This window comes from Lonchura striata, chromosome 7 (assembly GCF_050655825.1).
Source record: "Lonchura striata isolate lonStrDom1 chromosome 7, ASM5065582v1, whole genome shotgun sequence".
Classification (NCBI taxonomy): domain Eukaryota; kingdom Metazoa; phylum Chordata; class Aves; order Passeriformes; family Estrildidae; genus Lonchura; species Lonchura striata.
This window is the reverse complement of record NC_140709.1, coordinates 27108427-27130697: the sequence shown is the minus strand read 5'-3', so window position 1 is coordinate 27130697 and position 22271 is coordinate 27108427. Positions and strand designations below refer to the sequence as shown.

The window sequence follows — 22271 nt, the reverse complement described above, 5'->3', positions numbered from 1 at the left end:
AACAGTTTTAAAAACTACTTTAAGGCTGATTTTTTATAGTATTGGACAGGGTAGTTGTAGAAAGCTACAGAAGTCAGCTCACTCTACAGAAAAAAAATTAAGTGCCTCATAGAGGCAAATAAGCAGAACTTGAATTAAACACAATTGTACACTCATGGCTAAATCCCTCTCCCAGGAGTTCATGCAACAAATATAGCAGAAGAGAATTGAGATGAAGAGTTGAAGAATGAGGAACAGGAAATTTATCTTCTGTAATCAATGAAAATACTCTGCTACATTACTTACAGGATTTTGGAAACAATAATAATAAAGACATTATCCTGCAGCCTTAAATACCACAAAACACACATTAATTATTCTATTATAAGGACCTGACGCACTTAAAAATATATATATACACAAACACGTAGGTTAGCCACAGAAAAGTTACCTTATTCTCTCAGCACCAGTTTCCTTAGAAACAACGTCATGTAGTCATCCTACACAAAACCTAAAACATTCTCTTGTCAGGATCCTGGTGATAACCCATCCTACGCCAGACAATACAGGTTTGTCCTCTCTTTGCATCAGTTCATATGCAGTAACTCTTCCTATGCTAATTTGTTGGCATTAACTTCTTACAAAAACATCTCCATGCAAATTACTTTCCGTGTAACCCTACCTCTCCCAAAACACCTTCTTGTTCATGGTTTTGGTTCATGAAGTAAATTAAATCTGGATAAGTAAAGATGCAAAATGCATAGTAAAAGAAGGAGCCTAAAAAGAACGCCTCAGCAAACTAACACTTGCAAAAATCACAGTTAAGGTGGTCTTTTTAAGGCACTCAGTGCTAATTACTAAAAATGAACAGACACATGCTAAGAGAAATCTTGAAACAGAATTTCTGTGGGAACAAAACCAAAACAAAATTCAAACCAAAACAAAACAAATCAACAAAAAGACACACTACCAAAACCTCCCCAATATGCACTTTGGAATAAGACTGCAAACATCATGCTAAGATCACTATCTGGTCTGTAAAGAAAAGAAATTCATGCAGAAACGTTCTAGAAATACCAACTGAATATTCTAAGCAGCTTCCCACTTTTGAGGTGTTAAATACTCACTTGAGAGAAATAAATGCCTGTTATATTATAAAAATATCCATTAAAAAGTTGAAGTCAATTCCAGACCACATCTAAATTCCAATACCAGTTTATATTTCTCATTGCAGTATTCCCTACCAACTGTAATTTCCACAAAATGGAATTTAGGTTACATATTCATTAATTTACCTAACCTCCTTTCTTCTACCCTACTCTCAAAGAGATCTAACCTAGAGGATCCTCTGCTGAAAGTAATGAAATCCCTTATTCTAATCTTTCCAACTTCCAGATGGTAAAGCCTCCACCTCCGAGAGGAGGAGTGTAAATAGATTAAGCTGAAGTGACAAATTTCCCCCCATCCATACACTTACTTGCACATTCACAAATTCTTAAATGAGTGTAATCTCCAAATTTATCTGAATTTACCTCACTTACAGCTAAAATTATGTTGTCTTGCTGACTTTTAAAAAATTATGCAGTAAGAATACAAAGTTCCAAATAAACTTTCAAAATGGCAAGTTAAAATAAAGATCCATAAGAATTAAGACATTGTTTTACGGCACAATGCCATAAATTTCATATCTGACTCACATGCTTCATTCACAATTAAGATTCATGGCTTTCAAGGTAAAATTAATTCTGATTGATATGCCGGTCTTACTTTTCCATCACAAGTTCCTAGACTTTAAAAAGCAAACTCAACAAATGTAGTTAAATGAAACATCACTGATCACACCACTACTCATCAAGATGACACAATTTCAGAACAGCCTGGATCTCTTCTGCTTGACCTAATGAATATATGAGCAAGTTGAATCCTACACACTTAAATGTTACATACAGAGGCTGTTCACTATTCAGAGGTTAAGCACTGTAGCATCAAGAATCTGAAATCTAAGATCTGCTTCAACTTTCACAGTTAAAACTGCAGATGCCTTTATTACTTCCAGCTGTCACTACAGAGGAAACAACTTGTCTTCTTCCATGTCACACATACAGCATTATTTCAGTGTCTGTCATTTTCAGTAACACTAGTTTTCTGAAAGTTAGAGGGGCTTTAAGAACTGCAAAGAACAATCTCACAAAACAGAGAAAACCACTGTTAATTTTATATTAAAATTAGACAGACAGAATTTCCACACATAAGAAATAAAACATGTACCTGACCATGTTAATTCTATATAATGCAATCCATTAAGAGCTGTGTAAACATCAACAATTAAGATATTTAACCCAACTGATTAAGGTGATTGTGCTACAAAATTGATGTGTATGGCAAGCCCTACTACTAACTTCACTAGGATTCCTCCAGAGCAGGAGATTACATGGGCCTTTATTGGATTCTCCTTCACAGAAAACAGGCAAAGAAACAGTGTCTCTAAAGAAAGTGTAACCCTTTTTAATCGCCTTATTAGAAGCTCTCATGAAACTCTGAAACTCAGCTTACTATAATTGGAACTCTGTGGGCCATTACACAGAAGCATAAGCTGCTTCTCAGTGAAATAATTGTGTGAGCATTAAAACAGTAGTAAATGTAAATTAGTGCAACAACTACACCAGGTACCCCCCTTGTCTTGGTATGAGTTTAATAATTCATCTTCACTGCTGAATAGTTAAACACAATGCATATTGTTTACAGTCATTTTTCTTGTACTGTTAAACCAACATTACAACCGAATACAAACTACCCAGTCATAAGAAAGGACTAATGAATATTTTAGTGTGAAATTATTCATTTTTCATGTCTTTTTTTTAATAGTAAGGACACTAAGTTACTAACATATGTGGGAGTGTTCTGTGGGGAGGGTGTTTGGATGTTTTTTGTGGGGTTTTTAACCTGAAATTTAAACCACTTTTTCTCCAGGGCTAAACTACATATGTAATATCTTCAGGAACACAACATAAACACAGCAGAAACAACTTAAATCAACCCAATCTCTCTCACCATATTAGGCAAGTTTTCCCACAGTATTTTTCACTTACTGAGCTATAGACCAGTATAAACAATAAAGTAGTGTAAAACCACAACAAACAACAAAATGAAATAAGAGACAAAAAGAAAATAGCCTTCCACAGATGCTTGATGACTCCAGTTGGAATACACAGACTTTTTTCCTCCTCTCCGCAACACCACAGAAACAACAGCAAGATCTTAAATGCACACTATTTTCATACATATTTTCTATTTATAGCTTGAACAAAATTTTAAGTTTTTGTCAATACTGTCCCAATACATATTCAGAAAATTTGAGTCTTTCAAGATTATGAAAAATTACAGATTTGACAGGCAGCACTGAAAATCCATGCAGCAAGCTTCACAGCTAAGCTCCCCCAAGTTTTTGGGGGTTTTTTGTGCAGACAGGGGAATGGAATTTATGTAGAGACAGTTGATTTTACAGTGTTCTAGATTTTTAAACATATTTTCTTGCACTCAATAAAACCTCACTGAGGACTCAATGTTCTAATATTCAGGCACTTTTACATAGCCTCATCCATACACAAAGATACTCTGGGTTTTTGTTTGTAATACTGAATAGTGTTCCCACTAAAACAAAAAACAAACCACCTTCAAAAGCAGCTGGTAAAACAGAGCTTTTTCCTTTCCTCAAGTTTCTGGAATAAATTTATCCTTGGTAAAAGACTGGAGATGGCCTTGTATCCAAACTATTTACTACTTTGTGCAACATTAATCATCTTTGAGCAATTCCATATATTACATCTACTTCAAATGGAAATACACACCCACACTAATGATACTAAACGTAAACAGTTTCTCTAATCTTTTACAGGTACTGCCTATCTAGGCAACAGTTACAATCTTTTACTTTTTTATTAGCTATACTGGCATAGAGCAAATTCAGTTCATTCTCTTCAAACACAATCAAAAATTTTTTAATCAAAGCCTGGGTTTAATTAAAAGCCTGTTCTGTTTCCCTGTGCAGTTGTGCTGATAGGGATCAGCAGCACTTAACTTACCAAAGTTCAAGCAGCAGGCACCTGAAACTGCTAGATTACACATTTTTGGTGTAAGTAATATACTCATCTTTCATACAGCGTGCTCCACAAAACAGTCTTTCAAGGGCAACTTAGACAGAAGGTTTAGAAATACTGAGGTCATTGAAATGCACAGTAGACCTGGAGAGAGAACATGGAGTAACTTCTCAAAAAGTAGGGTTGATCTGGGGTAAATAAAAAAAAAAAAAACTGAAGGAAAAACCCACACCACCAGAACAACAAAAAACCGCCAAGAACAAGCCAAAACCAACGTGCAGAGTCCACATGTGACTCCTTCAGCACATGACAAAACTGTTCTGAATAAAATACAAACCCAGACCTAACACTCCTTACTTGCAATTATGTTCAGATTTGCAAGTTAAGATGATTATACCATAATTCTTTCTTATCAGCAGCAAGGGTTTCATACTTGGGGGAAAATCCTCATGCTTTTTGCCTTATCTGCCAGCTATCCAACTGGCACTTTAAGAAGACTTTCATAACATATTTTAACAATTTTATTCCCTAATCAGTTCTGTTTCACTTAAACTATTAAAACCAAGAAGATGGCAACTTAAACATTCCCCTGCAATAAAAAAGGAAATGCTGATAAAAACCCTTTCCATTTTCCACAGATGCGACACATATGCACAAAGATGCAGAATTTACTCATGGCAACCTTATATATATCAGAAAACTTTAAAGTCTGCACTCAAAAAGTCAAAGAGATAACCATTTCAGTCTATTCAAAGTCAGTACATATTACTAAAGCAGAATGCCCCAGCAGTTCATAGAAATAGCAATAAAATTACTACTTCTAGAACTCTGCAAAAAGCCAAGAAAAGCCTACATCCTTTCCCTGTAGGAGAGCTATTTTGTCTTTCAAAAGCTACCCACTGGAATATTAATTTGAAATACATCAAAACTTGATGGATTTGACAATGGACAGCACAGTGATTAAGGTTTCCTAATTAGCATGATAATATTCATTTAAGATTTGTTCCCTCCTCTCTCTCACAAGACCAAAAATTTATTATCAAAATAAGCCATCAAATACAGTAGTTGGCAATCATGGGAGTATCATCAGCAGAGAAGGGCAATGGACCATCACACCCATACACATCTCCACCAGCCAAGTGCGATAAGGTTCCCGCAAAATGTTTCAGTAAAATGACAAGCTGTGCTGAAGCAGCTCTTTCCTAGCAGTTGAAAAAAAAAAAAAAAAAAGGCATTCCAGTCCACTTCCCCACTTCCCAACAAAATCTTTAAGCTTTCTGTATTTATTAGACAAAATTAATATCTAAAGGCACTGTACTTCCATTTTTTTTTAACTTACTTCTGCTTTTCATATATTGACCCTATCTAGTTTTCTGTCTCTAGCACAGACCAGAACCTGCAAGTCTAAGAAAAAGGGCATTTAGTAAATTTTAAGAACATTTAGTAAATTTTAAGTTGCCAAATAAAGTAGGGGAGTGGAGGGGTGACACAAAACACACTGTGACAATCAGCACAATACTCAATCCCACAATTTCAGAAGCATCAATGCCAATTAGTATTGGTTGCTGACCCCTAATTTGATCTGGAATAAATCCACAATCTTAACCTGATTAGGACTTTGTGCACAACAAACGTGAAATCCTACTGTTGCACATTTATTTTTCTGCCTTAGTATCCTAACTTTTACTCAATTTAAACACTGAAGTAGCTAGGGGAAAAAACTACAAAGTTAACATAGAAGCATTATTATGGAATTTACTAGAGCATCTTCAACCATTTCCCTAAAAATGTCAGAGTTTAATTTTGGGCTAATTTGTTAAGTTAAAAACTAGATATACATGGCTAACATTTTAATTTAAGTTAAGAAGTAAAATTAGTGCAGTAGTTTTCGTTATACCATGTAAACTGGAACATTTACTGTGAAAAACTATATTAAACCTGCAGCTAACTGAAGGGATTTAACCTATAGAGAAGAAAACGCAAAGCATGGTTTAATGCCATGATTCCTGCAACACAAGGTATGTGGAACACAGCCGCCACCTGAATGATTTAAACACCCAGATGCCCCAGTAACATTTTTCTATGGCTGAGGAAACAAATGCAACAAAGTCTCAAACTGCAACATCCAACAAAGTTTCATTTCTGCACCCACAAGGAATGATTGCATGCGTATTTTCACCACTGATGTATATTCTGAAAGATGCATATTCTGAAGGTAGCAATTGCTCTTACATGACCACGCACAGTCCAAGTCCAGTCAAACACCTGCACAAGTAAAAGGGCATTCAGTTATTTCTGCAACTGGTCCTTTGGAAACACACAGACAACAAGCGATGCCTAAGCTGTTTTAAAATTTTTATTTCCTGTCTCAACTTCTAACACAAATTGTTGTGAGGATAAAAAACCTTGTCCTTTCCTCAAACAAACAAAAAGCAAGCTAGGAAGTTTTCTCATTCGACAGATATACAGAGGTTTCTCAAACTCCTGTGGAGTTTACAGTAACACGAGTGAAGGAAAAGCTGAAGACTCAGAACACATGAAACAAGTCTTGGCAGACACACAGAGCTAAGCAAACAGAAAGGCAGTAGCCTGCTCCTAGCCTTCCTGTTCAATGGAGAATCATGCAGTGCATGTGACAACTGTGATTTTAAGGAAAGGTTGCTGTCACAGGATGTCCATGAAAATAAACAGTAGAGATACACAGTTTATGACTGCTTAGCTTAAATCCGTTTAGTATTTTAGTTACTTCTTTTCTATTTGCATTCAACTTACACTCCAGTCCAAAACTCCTATCTCTATTTGTATGTCCATAGCTGACATAGAACTGTTTCAGAGATGTTCATAAAGCTCTTGCCACTCTGACATGGCAAGATTTGCACTGCAATTTGCTGCAGTCCATTAACATGAGGAAAACATCAGAATGGCTCATATAAAGTCTAACAAAATTATCATCTCTCTTCCCAAGAAATTGCCACATATTTGTGGTTTAGTAACCTCCAGAAGCTTAAGCATGCTACTATTTGAAAATATTGCATAGATGCAACACTGGAGACCATCAAGGACAGACTGAATACATAATTAACAATCTAAAAGCAGTTTTGGAAGCTCAGCAATTTTGTCTAAGGCCTGCTCTATGCAAAGAATAAGAAACAAGCCCCTTAAAAAACCCAAAACCCACAGGCATAAGGATCTAGTAATTTTTCCACATTTAAATCCCCCTTGCTCTCTCTTCTGTGTCCATATTTAGCTTGCATCTCTATGCTGCTCCGGCTCAATAAAGTATCTTAAAAAAAAAAAAAAAGGAATGGAAAGTTCTCCACTGTTACACAAAGAAATATGAGCTTGTACTGGGATAAATCCTTTGTCAGATGCCTTACATTTCTATGTAAAAGGGCACATTATTATAATTTAAACTCCTCAATCACTTATTGTGTAAGTTCACTACAGTAAATGGACTTTAACCAATCATCTGTCTATCCTACTGCTGCAGATACTAAAGACCAGTACAACACCCATTCTATGTAGGGAGTTTTTTTTAATTACTATTTTTAACCAGATGTGTTTCCAACCCTAAAGCATGAGGAACCAGAGTGATACACTGAAGCATCATCAAGTATCCTTTCAAAAACAGTATACCTCTAACCCAGAGTAATGAACAGATATCAGAACTCAAAGTTGAGCATTTAGATTTTTGTTCTTTGCCCTACTCTGATGGCACGTACCAGGGTGCTTGATAAATTGCTCACTCCACCCCCTCTGTAACTAAGTTAACATTAAAGCCTCCTACTTTCTGAAACATGTCTTGTCTACAAGGTTATTGACCCTCATGTGCAGCCACCACAATGCTTAATGGGATGGTAGAATCACCACTGTAGCTTACACATGGGGCACACCAGTCTTAACGTACTACACCTTCACAAAGCTCATGTTCAAAAAAATTCATTACAATTTAGCTAATTTTTCACGTGTAGGAAATACAATATTCAGATTTACAGATACAAGCTAACTTGAGCTATTTCTACAACAAAATCTGTTATGCTTATGCCCATGTGTCTCCACAATCTTGTGCTTAGGATTTTTAGGAAAGTTACTTGAGTAAGTACTAAGGACTTCTTCATAACCTTTTCTGAATCCACTTTTCTATCTTGTGGCCCTATTCCAAATTCAGAACAGAGGCAGGCACGCAGAGGGGCTGCCCTCCAGCCTCTCCTTAAGCTCAACATATCCTTAAACCTAAAGGAAACAGAAAAGACAAAGCAGAAAATAAGAAGAGGAGATGCAAAGAAACAGACACCAGAAGCCTCAGAAATAACAAAATTATTTGACTAAAAATAAATTAAAACAGGAAGGAAACACAAGCAAATTTTACACATATTTCAGCCCATTATCTTTCAATCCAATATCTTCTCAGCTGAATGGCCATGAAAAATAAGATTATTCTTCTAAATTCTCTCACTGTCTTTCCAGAAAGATGTCAAACAATTCCTCCAGTTCACATATGGGTCAAGGCAAAGCAGAAGAGGGGAAGAAGACCCTAAATAAAATTACAGTTTAAAATTTATCGACTACTAAATATAGGGAATGGAAACAGAAAAATATTCCAGACTTATCAATTTTGCCCTGTATGAATCAGCAAACTGCAGTCATGCAGTCTGCACAAATGTCCATGTCACACATTTCAGTTAAGCAGAATTCAGAGGAACAGCAACGTGGAACTATTTAAAGAACTCACAAAACATACACGATGCAGACACCATTAAAGGAGATCTGACCATTTCAGTTTTCTTAAGAATCGCAGTAATTACAATAAAAACACAATAAGATTAGCAAGAGTATGGAGATTACACACAAAAACACACACTTTGCACTTCTGGAATGCTAGCCAAATGCTTGTGTAACAACACAATATAAAATGAGAAATCATTAACTACTTTGTCCTGTAGAAAAAAAAGCCCCACAGAATGTGCAGAAAGAAGAACTCCTGGAAGAGCGTTTTAAGAGATTTGAACTGCACCAATCATCTCCATCAGGTCCTGTGCAATGTTACACAGCCAGGGAATTTAGCATTTTTCAATGTCAAATGATAGTAATGATAATCACTACTAAGAGATAAATAAATAGTTTACCACTTTACAGTAGTTGTACACCAAACACTTCTCCCCCCTAGTGGGATCTCTCTCCAAATGTCACTGGCTCTCTGTTTTCAGGTAAACTTAATAAAATTGACCACAAAATCTGTATTTCTCTACAGAATCACACCAAGAGGAGAAGGCAGCAGATCTGACACAGGCAGTGGACAGCAGAGTCAAGCTGGACCGCCTGCAGAACAGAAAACAATCAAGGAAGACCAAAAAAGCGACATGCCAATGGTATTTCTGTCTTTCAGTAATCATCTGAATTGATTAATAATACAACATCTGTTGAACCCTGTGCCCAAATTAAGTAAATTTGATAGAAAAATGTAACATTAACAGAAGAAAGAAAAATTGCTGTGTGGCCATTCATCAGACAATAAAAAGCTTTTACTATAATGGATAATCTGCAGCACGGACTGAAACAGTTTGCAAACTATATACTATCTTACCCAATTCCTGTTCTTGGCTTTTATGTTCTGTTCTTTGTAGCACAGCTGGCAATACAGAATTTTGTTTTACAGCAGGGTTTTCCTAAATAATGATATTTTATTTCATCAGAAGTGCCCCTCTACCTCTTGAGCTTTCATCTGAAGTTTAAAAACTAGTCAGAATTCTATACATAAAAAAGGAGATGCATTGAGTCACTCTATAAATATGTCCTATGATTAAATAAAAAAAAAAAGACACTTGAATTATTTGTCTTGCTATTAGAAGCAGGAATTATCCAAACAAAGGTGCAGAGAGAAAAATTCAATCAGCTTGCCATTTTATCTACAGTGAGTTATACAAGCATAAACTCAAACTGCTTTCTTACTCAAAAAAAAACTGTAGAAAACAGCATTAAATAAATCAAGAATTACTTTTCACACTTATTCTGTTTGGAAATGAAAATAACTGACTGAGGTAGCAGTCAAACTATACTGCTTGTGACTGTCTCTGCTCAGATCAGTTTTGCCTGAAAAGGATTTCTTTAATTATTATTACTATGGCACAGATATTCAAGAAGACTCAGCTGGGGAAGCCTCCACCTTCATTTCTTGATACTCATTCATACCGTAATACAAGGAAACAAGCATCAAGAAAAATAATGGAATCTAAAATTCTTTTCCAGCCCAGACAAGTCTTTGAGTGAACACATGACCCAGATCTTTAAAGATTCTCAACTCATATTAAACTGCTTGGTAAAGAGCAAACAGGTGTGCCTCTCCTCATACAGAAACAGGGAGTATCACATGACATTCTCAGGTGACAGGTTCAAAACAGAACAATGACTTATTGACACCACACATGAAGTGCAGCTCTAATCGACAGAAAACACGGTAGCTGCAAAAACCATACATGGGCTCAATAGCTTTTATAAGTTAAGTATATCCATGAAACAAGAATCCATATAACACATCATCCCCACTGAGACTGGGAGACCTGACCTAAGGAGTAAGCCTATATTCTAGAGGAGTGTAAGAATAAGCACCTGCTGTCAAATGAGCACCTGCTGAGCTGTGGCACACCAGCAGAACTCAGAACAATGATCTTGTCACATTCCAGGGTCTCAGAGATTTAGGCTTCAGGAGAGAGCAACAGTTCAGACTAGTATGGCTGTTCCTCTGAAGAATGGTCTGTATGTTGCCCAAAAAAAAAAAAAAAACCCAACCAAAAAACAACCCACCAGCAAACAAACACCATGATCAGAAAGCAACTAAGACTCCTGCTCCAGCCCATCACTTCTCTAAAATAGAGGTGAAACAGTGACTGTGATACTGTCCATAAAATATTTAGCTCTCTAATGATGCCTGAGACGATAATTTCTTTCCCCACCATTCAATGAATGTTTTTTTCTTTTAAAGCGTTCAAAGAAAGCAAGGTGGACTAAAGAAAGATCTTTTCCATCCTTATTGTAATTAAAGCAGCATTAACCATTTTATTCGAATGATAAGAGGCTTCCAATGACCTGACTACTAATACAACACCACAGGAAGTAACATGCAATTTCAGGGGGAAAAAGGATGCAATATTTAACCAGTTCAAATATGTATTCTGATACTAAAGGGTAAAAAAAAGTACAACCCCACAACCCTTTCATTTCATCTCAAAACTGAAAATACTTCAAATCACTGTCAGTCACACAGCTCTCTACTCCAGAAAACAATTATGAAGAGCATAGTATTAACATGTCCAGTGCTGGAGAGAATATTGTATGCACAGGCAGAGAAGACTGGTTCCTATAATGAATCTCACAATCTGTTAATCCAGAATGCACAGCAACACAAACTGCTGGAAACATGGACATTTGAAAGCTATCCAAGAAACCCTACAGCCTTCCTCTACCTTAACAACACAAGCAGGAATCCCAGTAAATCATAACTAGCATGGCTGCCTGCATACGTGCTAACATAACTTTATCCTAGAACACCAAATCTTTGTAGTAATTATCACCACAACTAATTAGTAATACTAAAAAAATACCATTAAAAAATCCCACCAACTGCATAAATCACAAAATGTACTGATTATTTGTACATGGAGTTTCAATGACCTCTCCTTCCTAGAGGACATTCAGTCGTCTGCTGGGGCTCTTTCACACAATATAAAGATTTCATCTATGTTATTTCCTTCTGCATATTATTGATTTCTCCAGACTGACACTGTAATTATGCAGACTCACTTACTTGAGGATACAGCATCAAAGAGCTTACTATATTCCCAAAATATCACATCCCTCATATTTGCAGCCTTATTTTTAAAAGAGTATAGATCATACTGAAAGAAAAGGAAACACAGGAAGCAAAACACGGTAGAGCAGATCAACTAACTACACAGTTTTACTTACCTTGAGTTTTTATGTACCTCGGGGTGAGGGGGAAGGCAAAACAGCTACTGAAAACCTTGTTAAACCTTGAAAGCAATGGTGGGCCTGAAGACAAATCCTGCCAAGTGCACTCCTCTGCCACAATTCTGTTCATGCACAATAGATCACACAAAGCCAATGCTCTGTGATCAGCACTGAATGTCCCTGGGAACAGACTCAGCAATACCAGCATAGTTTTCTGCATAATACTCAAATCAGGCTTCCAAGCACCAAGAAAACAAAACAAAATAAACAAACAACCCCCAAGCAAATAATAAGGAATAAAAACCTACCAAACAAATAAAACTGGGACTTTTTATCTTTCTCTCAAAGAATAAAACCAAGGTATCTGGTATGTGACATGTCTATGGGTCACTGAAAAGAAATTCTGAGAAAAATATTCCTCAGCACCACTGGACTTTGAACACATACACATTAACTTTCAGCCACAGTAAAAAACAAGAAATATTTTGCAAGTGTGTGACAGAACTGCATTCTCTCTAAGGGATTTGAGCACCTAACAAATAAATGGCCCTCCGACAATTCCAGCTCCTCATACATTACAGGAAAACAAATGTGTGTCCTCTCACTCTGAGAGAAGTCTGCTCTGAATCTTCCAGACTTTATCTCACGGTGAAAAACACACAATGCTGAAACCAGACTGAGGCAGTCTGGATTAAACAGATGGCACTCTACTTAGAACAGTTTCACTGTTAATAACATGATAATGGCATTCCTCCTGGAAATCTTCTCATGTGCTTCCAATATCCCTATTAAAAAATCTTGAAACCCAGAAGTAAACTTCCATCAAAATATATTGGAAAAAGGCACTACAGTCTATGCCAAAATTCCACCAACATCATGCTGTTATGTTTATTCTCATGTTAATAAGACTATCAAAATGAGTAGAACAGTTTCTATTTTGCTAAAAAGAAACAATATTGTATTATATACAACTAAGAAGTAATTTAAATCTTTATAATTCACTGACTGTGTAGTTGACTTTTACCAGTCGCTTTCCAGATGAAGCAAGCTGTGCTCAAGTTTGACGAACACAAAAATAATTATAATTAACCAGATACTAAGGCAATTGACACTTCTCAGTCACAAAGCCACATATGCAAAACGCCGAGCTCCTGACACAAGCACTCAGTGAAACCAAGTCACCACCTCACTCAGGAGGCAGTTGTCAAGAGAATTCTTCCCTTTCACTTACCTTTCAGTGCACTACCAGGATTTCGGGACGCCTCCCCGCTTCTCCTATGGAAACAAACACCAATATTCTTTTAAGACGCACCCACTGAAAACCGAAACGCGGCTCCCGGCGCCAGCCGGGCTCGCTGGCAGCTCCGATTTCTCCCCAGCCTCTTCCCCAGCGAAGCGCGCCCCGAGGGCTGGCAGCGAGCGGGCACTGCCCGGGCCCCGCCGCCGCTCCCCGCGGGCAGGGCGGCGGGCCGGGGCTTACATAACCGCGGGGAGGGGACCGCTGTGCGGGCGCGGGGGAGAGGAGAGGGAGCAGAGCGGCCGCGGCAGCCGAGCGAGCGCGATCGGCGCTGCCGGCACCAGCGCTGGGAACGGTTCGCGCCCCCGCACGCACAGACCCCGCGGGGCTTCCGTCCCTCCCGCAGCGCCGGCAGCGACGGACGGCGAGGGGCAGCCCGCGGAAGGCGGGAGAGCCCCGGCCCCGTTCCCGGCCCCGCCGCCCCTCACCCGCTCGCCTCCTCCGCCGCCTCCAACGCCGCCAGCCCCGCACCTCAGCAACACGCCCGCCCATTGGGCCACGCCCCCGCAAGAAGCCGCGCCCTGATTGGCCGCTTTCCGCTCCGCTTCTCCTTCCCCCCCGGCTCTTCAGCCCGGGCCGGCGGCGCCGCTCCCGGCGCGGTGTCTGCCCCGCTGAACCGTGACGGGAGCGCCGCGGGCGGCAGCGGCCCGGGAACGGGGTTGGGCAGCGCCTCACGGTCCCCGTGTCCACACCGGGCCGGCGGGAAGGGCCGGAACGGAAGCTTCCCGGAACCCGCGTGGCTGGCCCGCGCTTCCTGCAGCGGCTGGTGCTGGGCTGGGTTCCGGTTCCGGGTGCGGTCGCGTCCTGAGCAGGGTCGCGGACGGGCAGGTACCGCGGGCAGGTACCGCGGGCACCGGGCGCTGCTGCCGCCGGGTGTCCGTGTGCGGGCAGGCGGGGGGAGTGGGGGTGGCTGTCACCGCGGGTTGTGCTCTCCGTGCCCCGCTCCGTCCGACCTCTGGGCACTGCTTGTGCTGGTGCTGCAGCACAGCCCGCTGGCCGCGGCGTCTGCGCGACAGGGCACGGCCTTCTCTCTTGGGAAGGTGAATGTGGGTAGGAGAGCGGCCTTCCGTTTGTATCACAGGGTTGGAGCCTGGCGTCTCATTCAGGGGGAGCTTTTCGGCTTATGACGACGTTAATGCTGCTCTCCAAGTTTTCTCAGGCAACGAAATCTCTCTGCTTGCCTTCATGGCCTGGAGTCATTTTCAGGAATAACAGGTTTTGAAGTTGTGTCCTGTATTCCAGTCAATTTTCTAAAAGTTAAGGATAGTGAATCTGTTCTTTGCTGCCTGATATGTCTTAAAATGGGAAACCTTGGCTCAAAGAAGATTCAGGTCCTTTGTGAAAGTGGAACCTTAAAAGCTATAATTTTCTTCCTGCCTTCATGATCTCGCTGAAAATGTTCCACTTCACATCTGTTTTTAAAGAGAAACGTAATACTTTAGTAGTTCTCCAAGGTGTCTGTAAACAGAACATACATTTCTCAGACTCATCAGGCAACGAGTAAGGTGCATCTCCTTGTCCATGTGTCTCTCCTGGCCCTGTTGAATTCCAGTTATGTCTGAACTGGAGACAGCTGAAAAGGAACTGAGGAGCCAAGTCTTTGCTAAGCTCTGAAGAAAAACCTGAGAAAAACAATCGTAGCTCTCCCACACCTAAGTCAGACATTTTTACTCTGAACTCTTTTTGATTATTCTGGAAGTAGTAAGGGGCTGGTGCTGCTGAAGTGCATTTATAGATATGGAAACCATTGATTTTCTTACACTGTTCTCTGTCGACATAGGTGTTCCATGAATGTAATGATGGTCGTGACTTAAGTTTGCTTTACTGTGTGTAATCACCAAGCTCTGAAGCACAGCACAAAGTCCCTTGGCTCTTTGTTTTACAGAACAAAGCTCTTTGTTCTCTGTTTCTTGTTGCCTCCGTTTGTCCTGTCCAGGGGATTGTTCTTTGCAAGTGTATAAAAATAAGATGATGCTCTCTGCAAAGTAACAAACTGACCTTTTCCTCTAGGTATGGGGCACGGAAGTGGCCATGGCCATGACAAAGTGGAGCTCCCTGACTACAGGCAGTGGAAGGTGGAGGGAACTCCCCTGGAGGAGGTGCAGAAGAGGCTGGCGAAGCGGGGTCTGAGGGATCCGTGGGCTCGGTAAGTGTAAAAGCCTCAAAAATCGTCTTGATGTGTCATCTGGTGGCATCAACCAGACCTTGTCATTGCAGATAACCCTTCAGTAAAAGCAGTGAAAATTAGTCAGAATTTCAGTAAAGTCTTTATTTACTTTTTGTGTGAAGGTCACACCTTGCATCACCTTGACCAGTGTCCAGATGTTGGGAGGCAGCTTTGCACTTGTGATGTTTTATGCTGACATAGATCAGGCACAATGACCAACACCTCATTTACCAAAACACCTAAGTAGTATTAGGTCTGCCCATGTGAATAATCCTGTCCTTCTCTGCAAAGAGATTGTGTGCCAGGGTCTTGATGAAGATGATGGAACTTGCACCGACATTCTGACTAGACATAGCATTCCTCACATACAGCAGGAGGCCTTTATTGGAAAAGAAGAAATGTACATGTATACAGGGTGGAATTGCATTCAACTGTGAATGACAGAATCATGGAGAATCAGCTTTTTACTTCTTATGCTATCACTCTACAATGGGTATCTCCTCCTTTTTAGATATTTAGGCAGCTGTTAAAACAGGGCCTAATGTATTTATCCTACATCATAAATGATACAGTACTTTGTTCAGCCACCCTTTCACCTTGGGGAATAAAAATACCAAATGTCTTGTGCTGTGTAGTCTGGCCCTTCTGCAAGGGAAAAGTTGTATGAGCAAATGGTTTCAGGAGTCTTCATAGAAAAGGCTTTACCTTGAATCACGACAAGAAAAATGGAAGAGCAAACAGGTAATCCGTTAAATAGTTGTTTCATGCTATAACCTTTGGAGAGGTTCGAGGTTGACAGCACTTTTTTCTTTTGTTTGCTATAGTTTAAAGATGTAAGTATAAAGTAAAACATACTTTTAGTGATGATAGGAATAATTTGAAATATCAGAACTTTTCAGGCCTGTTCACTTTTATCTTGCCTCTATTTCTCTGGAGTGCAAGCAGCATAAGCTTGTTTTCCCTTTGCTTCTGACAAAATTGTTTTCAGGAAGCAAAAGGCTTGTTCCCATTAAAAAAACAAGGATACAGTTTAATATTTTAGGTTTAGTGTAGATTACGCTGACCTTTAGTGCCTACACTTCCAATTCCAGCAAGTGCTGCAAAACAACACACTGGAAAAAGGACTTTTCCAGTGGACTTTGTAGTATTTGTTGCCCCTCCAAGATAAAAGAAAATTTTTGTTCTTCTGGTAAAAGAAGGAGATTGAGCCAATCAGAACAGAATTCAAATATGGAATAAAGTCAAACCCAAAGCACGAGATGATTGCTTCTAAAATTTTCTGTAAAGTAGTATGTCAATTCCATAAGACAGTACAAGCATCATGCCAATTTTCCTTAGCAAATGAGAAATTAAAGTGTCATGCTTCTTGCTTCAGTAGTCTGGCAGAAGATTGTATTATTAACATCTTGCACCACACGTCTTGGAAGTGACCCTCTCCAGAGCTCCCTCCCCTTTGGTATGCCAAGTTCATTTTAACAAGAAATCTGCTTTCAACCTTTATGGCAAATGCACATTCATGTACGTATTAAATACAAAATAAACTTTGTGACAGATGTCATATTTGGAAACTTTAAGTCTGTATCAATTAGGCCCTATACTGGCGCCTAGAAGATACTCTTCCATGCAAATATGCTTTAATCCCAAGTCACGAAATCCATCTGCACAAGAGAATTATCTGTGAACATAAATATCTGCCCCTCTTGTTTTAAACCCCTGTATTTTCTCTCAAAATTGCAGTTTTTATTTTATTGCTAGTTATTTTTCCTTTTCTTTTGAGTCCTTACAAGAGGCAAACTACACCCATGTCCATAGATTACACTGGTTGTGCTATAAATAAATAAATAAATATTTGTAGTCAGAGTAGTGACTAATGTTTCAATAACAATGGAGATTGAAAACAGCAAAGCAAAACAGTGTGTGAAGTTTGTACATGCTCTGTAACTCAAGCTAAACACCATCTTTTCAGTCTTTCTTTTTAAAATCATGTGACTGTCATACAGTTGTGTTGTATTGTGAAACAGAAAATGCCTCCGTGCTGAGGTGTGCTATCTGTGTCTGGATTGTAAGATGTGACTGTCTAGCACTGTGACTAACCTTTGTATTTAGTCCAATCCATGCAAGTGCTAGTGGGCTCTGATTTGTTACAGAGTGAACACAGAAGAGTACAATTACATGATTTCAGATAGGTGTTTCTGTTCCTATAATTGTGTTGTTTGCTGGCAGTACTTGTATCTCATGCTATATGGTAAGGGTTAGAGTTCCTATCATGAACTTTAATTCCTGATACTTAAATAACAGAACATACTGTACAACCTTAATGTCTTGCTAATTGAAATACCTTCATCATTCTTTTATATATACATATATATATATATATATATATATATATATATATATATATATATATTCTTATTCATTTGTACCACAATTTTCCACTGATCTTTTTTCCTTTGGTTTAATTTTCTTTTCTAGTAATGAAGTCTGGAGGTACCAGGGTAGCTTTGCAAGACCTATCACCGTAATAGAAATCTTTACCAGGGGACTCAAGTGGGGAGCTGCAGCTTTTGTCATAGCTCTGGGCATTGAATATTCATTGTTTCCTCCAAAGAAGAATGGAGGCCACCACTGAAGATCAAGTATGACAACTTAATACTTCCTAATCATAAGCTGAAGCATATATAAGCCTGCTGCTGACTCTGTACTTATAATATGCATATTAAAGTCTATCACAGGCAAACCCATGTTTCTTTGATCTTATTATACTTCTGTGAAAGATTCAAAAACATGGCCAGAGCAATTAACTGGCTTTGATCTGGGGGCTGTGCTACCTTTTAAAGAGCAAGATAAACTATCAGACCAATTCTTTCCAAGGCCTGCCAAGACTCTGGTAAATGAAACCGAGAAGTTTGTTGCTTTTAAGAGAAAATTTGTACCATATTTATTACAGGTTTAATAACTATTATTTCCCAGTAAGTAGTAATGAATGACTTGTAATTTCTTAGAAGTGTTGGTTACTATTTGCTCTTATGTCTCTAAATAAAAATAAATATTAACATAAAGCTTTAAAATCAACTCCAGACTGCCACAAAGTATATAAAAGTACCAAAGCTTATACTTAACCCTATTGAACAGTTAACTTAGCCCAGCAGACACTAGGCACCAGAATAATCTGCTGTGTGATATCCAGACATCAAAACTTACATTGCTGCCAAAAGTAGAATAAAATGTTTAACTCAGCAATAACTGTGTCTTACCCTAAAATGTCTTCCACCATACTTGACTGTAATGTTAAAAAAGATAACAATTTTTCCCTTTGCTCTGCTGTATTTATAGATTTATTTTTACACGTAGTCTCTTTTAGCAATCTGTTTTAAATGTCCTACTTTTCTGGACTGCTTTAAGAATGCCTGGATTGAAGACTATAGCAGAAAAGGACCTCTGGGCAGTATATATCCTCTGAAGTACCAGGAATTATAATTGTCTGAATATTCTACTGTAAATTTTGTTATGTTATGCCATTAGTAACGAAGTAAGGGGGCTATGTTACATAGCACAAACAACAGGACACCTTTCACTAAAATGAAAAGCAAAATTAGACAAGTGAGATATGGTAAATGCCACTAAATAATGACATAGTATACTTCCATGGTGCAGAAATTGAAGTTTTTAAACAATCCTGTCACAAATTGTAGGTTTACAAAAAAGTTGAAGGTTCTACCAAAACATGGCTAAAATATCTTTTTTTTTTAAACATACATATTCACATTCAATCCTTCTGAGTTAGATTATAATAGAGCTTTATTTTTAGAGCAAATAAACAACATCTGTTACTGTGTGAGTGCAGATGTACTGTTCAGTGGAGTTTGTCATTTTTCTATGACATTGCTCAAGGCACTGTTCATAGTGCAACACTCATTTTAGTAAACTCTTGCCTAATCTTTTTTCTCAAACATTCCTATCTAATTGCATCATTCCCTAAAAAATCAAAAAAACCTGCTGTGTAAGGTCTGTGGCACAAAACATTTCTATTGTCCCTTAGGTACTCTTACCCAGAATATGCACTTTCAATGGTTGGTACTCACTGCTTGTTTTCTATCTGGTTCCAAGACAACTTTTCTAGGGAGTACTGAATTTCAGATAGCTGTTCATGAAAAGAAGTAACACAGTTAATTACTACAATGTTAATAATTGTTACTATGTTACTGATGTTAATAATGACAGGAAGTAGAATGAGTCTTTTTATATGGTTACAAGCCTGCCACTTCACTGATACAGCAAATATATCAAGCGTATTGAGTTAGACAAGACTAGTTTTGGTAAAATTTATGTGTTTGTGAATTAAGGTGGTATCATTTGGTGGTTTAATAGCCAGATGGCAGCCACTACCCTAAATGACTGTCTTTAATTTGTGATGAACATATTTTGCTAATTTTGCAGTATATGTCTCATCATTGTTACACATGCAGTACTCATAAAGATTTTCTTTCACAGGTATAATAATACCAATCCTGCCTGGGGAAAAAATATTTCTGGTGTATTAAAATAATAGTACCAAATGTGTCTTCACTGTAACCATAGCAATGTCTGTCCTTATATGAGAACAGCCTTTCTTCCAGCATAGATATTTTACAGTGCAAAAACCAGTGTCACAAACAGCAGTGACACCAGTAGGTGAGAAACATATATGATTGTAATACCAGACAGGAAGTTATTTTTGTATCATAAAGTCTGAAAAATAAAACTGATGATGCTCCACTGTCTGTATGGAACAGATCCAAGGAAAAATTGTGCATATTGATTCACAGTAAGTAGCTGGTTTCCTTCTGAATCAGCTACATCTTACTAGCAGGGATACTGTGATAGCCTTGAATGATCACTGTTACAATGAGAGCCTGACCATACAATTTCACTAAGAATACAAGTATTTTTTTCAGAACACAGAGCTGCCACTTGGTACAAATAGTGTGGGCGAATATTTTCTGTCTCCTTTTTCCCTGCAGTTCCAAAGACAGCGTGACTCTTCGTGTGTGCTGTCCCAGAGTACTGCGCTTCCATTGCTCTATTTTTAGCAGCACACAAAAATTACTCACTGTTCCATAAATGCTTTGAAATCCATTGATCTGGGAGTTTTATGTGTCTGATTTCACTATATATGGAGGTGGCTTTTGTCTAGTTCAGAAAAATTTTAGGTTTTAGGCCTTTTGGAGAGCAGCTCCAGCTGCAACGCTAGCATCCTGCAGTCAATAGCTTCATGAAAGCTGCTTGTTTATGTCAAGGGAATAGCAACACCCAATTTTCAGGAAGAAGGTGTTATGCAATATTTCCTTAAGATTATACAACAGGAAGCGTACAACTTTCACACAGCTGTACATGTGAACGAACAAATTCAGAGACATGAGCCATCCAAGCGCTTACGGCTGAACTCCCGCCGAAACACGTGCCCACACTGACCGCAGGTGTGTAACCCCTCACCGAAAACGCCGCTACAACTTCACAGCTCGCAGGGCCATCGCAGAGCTGCTCTGTCTGTCCCCAGGCCAGCAGCAGGACCAAACACAGCCTGCAAACGCTCGTGTACGAGCTCCGGACGGCAGCGCTGTCCTAGCACAGCTCTGTCCCCGCACAGCGCTGTCCCCTCACAGCGCTGTCCCTTCACAGCGCTGTCCCCGCACAGCGCTGTCCTAGCACAGCTCTGTCCCCGCACAGCGCTGTCCCCTCACAGCGCGGTCCCCGCACAGCGCTGTCCCCGCACAGCGCTGTCCCCGCACAGCGCTGTCCCCGCACAGCGCGGTCCCCTCACAGCGTTGTCCCCTCACAGCGCTGTCCCGCCGCTCTGTCCGTGCCAGGGGGAGGTGCCGGGAGGCACCACGGCCCTGTCCCGCCTCCATCCGCTCTTGGCCCGCTTTTGTGTGTTCAGCTCTTTGCCGGAAACAAAACTAAAACCACCACCCTGCCTCCCCCCTAGCCCTCCCCCGGCCCGGCGCGGCGCTGTGCGGCCAGCGGGCCGGTACCGCCCCAGCTCCTCCCTTCTCCAAATGCCGGACCTGGTTGCTGTAGAGACCTCCCCGAGGCGTCTGGGTGCGTTATACCTTCCCCGCTCCTTTCCCCCTCCTTTCCCTCACCATCCCTTCCCTGCCCTGCGCTCGCAGCACAGGCGGCCCAGCGCCGGAGCGCCCGGCGCAAGCGGGGCCGGGGCTCGCGGTGAGAACCGAAACCGAGCGTGATTAAAATGACGCACGTAGAAAAATTACAGGAAATCTGCATAAACCACGCTTAGTAGTTGGGGTTTTTTTGTTTGGTTTTAGGGATTTTTTTTTTACTTTTTGTTTTAATTAGGAGGACTGGGATGTTAAAACAAATTAGCGTGTCATACTAGTTTGCATCGGGGGAAAACTGTTCAAGAGTAGGAAGAAATGTGCCGCAGAACTTCCCTGTGTTCTCTGAGTGCGTTGCACAAGCTTCTGCTGAAGGGCGTGGGGCAGTGAGGAAATGGGGAAATTGAAAAGCTGTGGAGCATGCTCTGCAGCTTTGAAAAATGCCAGATGGCCCTGGCTCCAAGCGCAGTCGTTCACCGCCATCTCTGCGAGCAGGACAGAGCGGAGGAAGGGCGGAGCACACCCCGCAGCCAGGTCATCTTCGCCTTGGGGAAGAAAGATAATCTCCCGAATCAGAGCTGCGACCGCTGGCGTCATATCCCGCCTTTGTTGCTGCAAAGTTGACTCTGAAGGGTTCAAGATACAAAATGCCAGCAAGGAGTTAACTGGAG

At 40.0% G+C, this 22271-nt stretch overlaps 2 protein-coding genes across 7 annotated transcripts in view; one reads left to right on the top strand and one right to left on the bottom strand.

The window, feature by feature from the left end:
• The window catches only part of HYCC2 (hyccin PI4KA lipid kinase complex subunit 2), a 50318-nt gene extending 36227 nt beyond the window's left edge, over positions 1-14091 (bottom strand). For 2 of the 4 annotated variants that reach the window (XM_021555435.3, XM_021555439.3), the window contains exons 1-2: positions 13767-13881; positions 13273-13316 (exon numbers count right to left, since the gene is read on the bottom strand). The gene's annotated coding sequence lies outside the window, so the exon portion shown is untranslated. Of the gene's footprint in view, positions 1-13272; positions 13317-13766 lie in introns of all 4 variants that reach the window. The other 2 variants (XM_021555437.4, XM_085584568.1) reach the window with 2 other exon arrangements.
• Positions 14092-14106: 15 nt separating this feature from the next.
• On the top strand, positions 14107-18246 carry NDUFB3 (NADH:ubiquinone oxidoreductase subunit B3). 3 transcript variants are annotated; one of them, XM_021555442.3, is made up of 3 exons: positions 14107-14166; positions 15349-15484; positions 17978-18246. In XM_021555442.3, exons 2-3 carry the CDS (start codon positions 15351-15353, stop codon positions 18132-18134), a joined length of 291 nt encoding a protein of 96 aa, XP_021411117.1. In that variant the 5' UTR covers positions 14107-14166; positions 15349-15350; the 3' UTR covers positions 18135-18246. The 3 variants fall into 3 exon arrangements, with proteins under 3 accessions (XP_021411117.1, XP_021411116.1, XP_085440730.1); XM_021555441.4 differs by having other exon boundaries at positions 14107-14179; XM_085584604.1 differs by having other exon boundaries at positions 14107-14378.
• The last annotated feature ends 4025 nt before the right edge of the window (positions 18247-22271 follow it).